The sequence below is a fragment of the Salvia hispanica genome, chromosome 1 (genome assembly GCF_023119035.1).
Source record: "Salvia hispanica cultivar TCC Black 2014 chromosome 1, UniMelb_Shisp_WGS_1.0, whole genome shotgun sequence".
NCBI classification, from domain to species: Eukaryota; Viridiplantae; Streptophyta; class Magnoliopsida; order Lamiales; family Lamiaceae; genus Salvia; species Salvia hispanica.
In genome coordinates, this window is record NC_062965.1 from 46922730 (window position 1) to 46926894 (window position 4165).

Here is a 4165-nt window from a genome sequence, read left to right on the forward strand (position 1 = left end):
TTTAGATCCATCTTAGAGAATACACCGGCTCCTCGGAGTTGGTCGAACAGGTCGTCTATCCTTGGCAAAGGGTACTTGTTCTTGAGGGTCAATTTGTTCAACTCTCTATAGTCGATACACATTCTCATTGACCCGTCTTTCTTCTTCACGAAGAGCACCGGTGCGCCCCATGGCGAAACACTAGGCCTAACGAAACCTAAATCCATGAGCTCTTGTAACTGAACCTTTAGTTCCTCTATCTCCTTAGGCGCCATGCGGTACGGAGCCTTTGATATAGGTGCGGCTCCAGGTTCAAGGTCGATCGTAAACTCTAACTGCCTATCTGGCGGCGGTCGAGGTAACTCCTCGGGAAAAACATCCGGAAAATCTCGTACGACAGCAACGTCTTCAAGCCTCCTTTCCTCCTTCTCTTCTCCGTGGAGATAGACAAGGTAGGCTGGGCGTCCTTTCTTTATCATGGCGGTGGCTTGTAATGCGGAGATTATGGCAGTTCGCCGGTTCATCGAGATTCCGTGGTACACGATGGGTTTTCGTACCCGGGGCTTGTTGGGTTATCTGTCGCTCCTTACAACTAATCGTCGCAAATTTCGCGGTTAACCAGTCCATCCCTAAGATTACGTCGACATCTCTCCTCGCCATAACTCGCAGATCGTAAGCAACTAGTTTAAGCTCTCCTAGTGCGATTTCTACGTTCGTGCAAAATCGGGAAATCTCTACTATCCCTCCTACTGGTGAGGACACCATCATCCTATGTTCAGACTTTCTAACAGGCAAGCTTAAGGTATGCACACACAACTCAGATATGAAAGAATAAGATGCACCCGTGTCAAACAAAACAACAATAGGGGTTTCGAGGATTTCGCCTATACCTGCTAAATTTCCACTCTCGGGATTCCCTTGCTCAATCTTGGGCTGATTCTAGCTAATGGCGTACGCTCTAGCCGGGGCGGGAAGTCTTGGACGGACTGGCTGCTGCAGCCGCGGTGGTTGACTCCGGTTCACTCCCGAGCCCGTCGGTGGCGCCCTCGGCTGCTGATGGAAGCCCTGATGGTTCTGCCTCGACCCGGTTCCTACGTTCCTACACAGGCACTCCCTAGAGAAATGACCGTTCCCTCCACAGTTGAAGCAACTAGTCGGGTTTGGTCCTCTACACTCCCCGAAATGGGTCTTGGCGCAAACGTTACGCTGGGGTGGTCTGGCACGGGGGTCGCTCCTCGGATTGAACGAAGTCTGTCCTCCTCCGTACGGCGGCCTGTTCTGAGCGGGGCGGTATCGCTTGTTGTCATAGGGAATCCTACTCTCGTCCCACCTCCTCTTGTCGTGGTTAGGGCGTGGCGGGGGTAGTGCCGTTGGAGTGTTCCCTGCACTCCTCTCCTTTGGCATTGCTTCCTCTACATCCAGTGCGAGGGCCAGCGCCTTGGCGTACGTAAGGGTTCCACGGACTGCCAATGCCATCCTAATCTCGTGCCTAAGGCCCTCTCGAAACTTATCGGCCAGCTTCTCATCGGTATCCGTCTGTTTCGGCGCATAGCGGGTCATGTCACAAAGTGCGCTGTCATATTCGGTCACGGACAGACGTCCAAGGGTGAGGTTGTGAAACTCGGCAGCTTTTGCCTTGCGGTAGCTCTTGGGTACGTATTTGTCATACACATCGGTCTTGAATTCCTCCCAAGTCATCTCGTCTATGCGATCCTGGGGCATGGTCTTTAACTTAGTATCCCACCAAAAATCGGCGGATCCGGTCAGCGGGTGCGTCACGCAGATCATCTTTTCCGCATCGTTGCATACTAATGTCTTGAAGATGCGCTCTAAGGCACGTATCCAGGTTTCAGCTTTTGCAGGTTCGACCCTCCCGTCGAAGGTGGGAGGCTTTTGGTCAAGGAAAAGTTTCACGACTTCCCTATCTACTCGGGGAGGTGGTGGTGGTGACGGCGGCCTTGGTTGCGTCACACTTTCTTCCACCGAAGCCTGGGAGGTAGGTTCCCCGTTCCTCACGTTGCGTCTAGGCGGCATTCTAATTCATTTTCACTCAAGTCGTTAGCATACTTATTCAAACTCAAAATAGCGATGGGGTACTTTGAAAAAAAAGAAAAAGGAATTTTAACTCATTCACAAGTAGGGTCCAAGGAAGGACCACACAATAGCAGTTGTAAAGAAAAACAGTTGTGCAGGAGAGAACATAATAAGGTTGCACCATAAGGTGGGAAAACTCTTCGGAGAAAACAGAACGAGCAAGTATATTCACGCAATAAGGATAGAAAAGAGTGAAGACGGCTTCATCGCCAGATAATAAAATGAAAGGTACGAATTCCCCATTAAATCTCAAAAGTGGTCTCAAAAGGTCTTGTTACAATGAATGAAAAAGGAGCGATACTATCGCGAAAGAAAATAATAACGTAAATAGAAGTTCTAGAATTCAAAACATGGGGAAAAGAAAAAACAAAAATTTCTATTCGGGCACTAGGCATCTCCGCCCTCGTCCTCCTCGGGTTCTTCCGACTCTCCGACACTCTCCGCGTTCGAACTCTCTCCCTTCTCGAACGGTCCCATCTCCTCGTCTTTCTTCTCGTCGCTTAGGGGCGAAGGAATCGAGGTAAGCATCTCTTCGGCCTCTCTTATGATCCTTCGAGGGGCCGAAACACGCATCCTAAGGGTCCTTCTATGGGGAACGCGGGCAACGTGCGGCTCCTCGTCATCGCGATACTTCATCCGACGTGCTGCTCCTGGCGAGTACCTTTGCGTTGGCGGATGGAGTGGAGGTCCGTCAACGGCGGCAGACATGGCCGGAAGTAAGACTCCTATTAGGCCGACGAAGTCTCCTCGAGGCGTGTATTTGGGCGGGCTAAACCAAGTGTAGGATACTGAGGCTTGAGCGGTCCACTCGCTCCAAGGGGAAGGTAAGATGTGGTTAAGTCGCATGATTCCCTCGTGATAGGTAGTCCCATACGCGTAAGCGTCCAGCCAATGACCGTAGAAATCGGTGACGAAGTTCAAGAGGAACTGGTTTCCGTCCCACTCCAGCTCTCTATAGCGTTCTACCGGAAAGTTCATATTCTTGGCGTAGCGGTGACGCATAAGAGCGTGATAGGGTTGAACCATCTACAAAAAGGGGAAAAGGAACAAGTCAGCACCGTCACAAAAGGTGGAAAAGAATAGAAAGTGTGTGATCTCAAATGGTGCTGCGAATGTGTATAAAAGTCAAAAGGTGATGGTACAAAGGTAGCGTCGCGTCCAAAGTTCTCGTTCTTAAGATAACTATTCGTGCGTTTTCCATTCGCATTTCGTCGAAACTCCACATACACTAACGGCCTTATACTAGTCATTCCACGTCTCTACTGTTGGTACAAGCGCTGTGATCGTATAGCTAAGTCATGCTAGGTTCCAAAAGTCCAAGTCTAAGCATCGCAACATTTCAACAAAATCCCACGCAATCACATTCGCATTTCACAATTTTCACAAGTTCTCATACAACATTCAACAAATCACCATTCAAGAAGCATCACTTCTCATTCATAATATTTCCAAACTCCTAGGAATCATCATTTAAGAAGCATCGCTTCACAAGCACAACAATATTCTCAACACATAAGGCATGCTTCTCACAAAAATAATACTTTCCACCAAAATTTCCAAGAGCATAAAGTTTCATTCATAGAAATATTATGTACCTCTTTCTTCATGGTTGAACGAGACGAGTTGCGGTGATGAGCCTTTCGTATTCGGTTTATTAACAAGAGATTACAAGGACAACTTATTTTGAAAGACTCTTGGGTCCAGAGCGGAAAGAACTGAGGCTCTGATACCAACTGTAACAGCCCGCCCTCCTAGGGTACAATAAATGCGGCGGCTGCTACCCAACCGGACTCTAAAGAAGTAAACATAGGCTAGGGTTTCATTTAAAGAGTGTTGACCAAGGTATTTAAAGGAAACGTCAGAGCATTTAAATCCACAACTTAACCTAGAAGCTTGAATAACGATCAAAATCTCAAGAGTATGACATAATATCCAAGATAAAAATCACAAGAAAAAGGCTAAGGCCTCAAATCGAAGGCAAGATGCAAATATCCCAAAAACAATTCCTAAAGTGTATCAAAATTCAGCGGAAGACGACCAAGAGAAAGAGTAGCTATGTATGAAGACACAACTACACTTGGAGTTCATAACA

General features: G+C 48.0%; 1 protein-coding gene across 1 annotated transcript; it reads right to left on the reverse strand.

Moving 5' to 3' along the window:
- Positions 1-918: 918 nt before the first annotated feature.
- Positions 919-2013, reverse strand: LOC125198781. The gene has a single exon (XM_048097055.1). It carries the CDS (start codon positions 2011-2013, stop codon positions 919-921), a length of 1095 nt encoding a protein of 364 aa, XP_047953012.1.
- Positions 2014-4165: the final 2152 nt, after the last annotated feature.

Coding starts and splice junctions, on each gene's coding strand:
- LOC125198781 (XM_048097055.1), bottom strand. CDS start 2,013: ATGCCGCCTAGACGCAACGTGAGGAACGGGGAACCTACCTCCCAGGCT.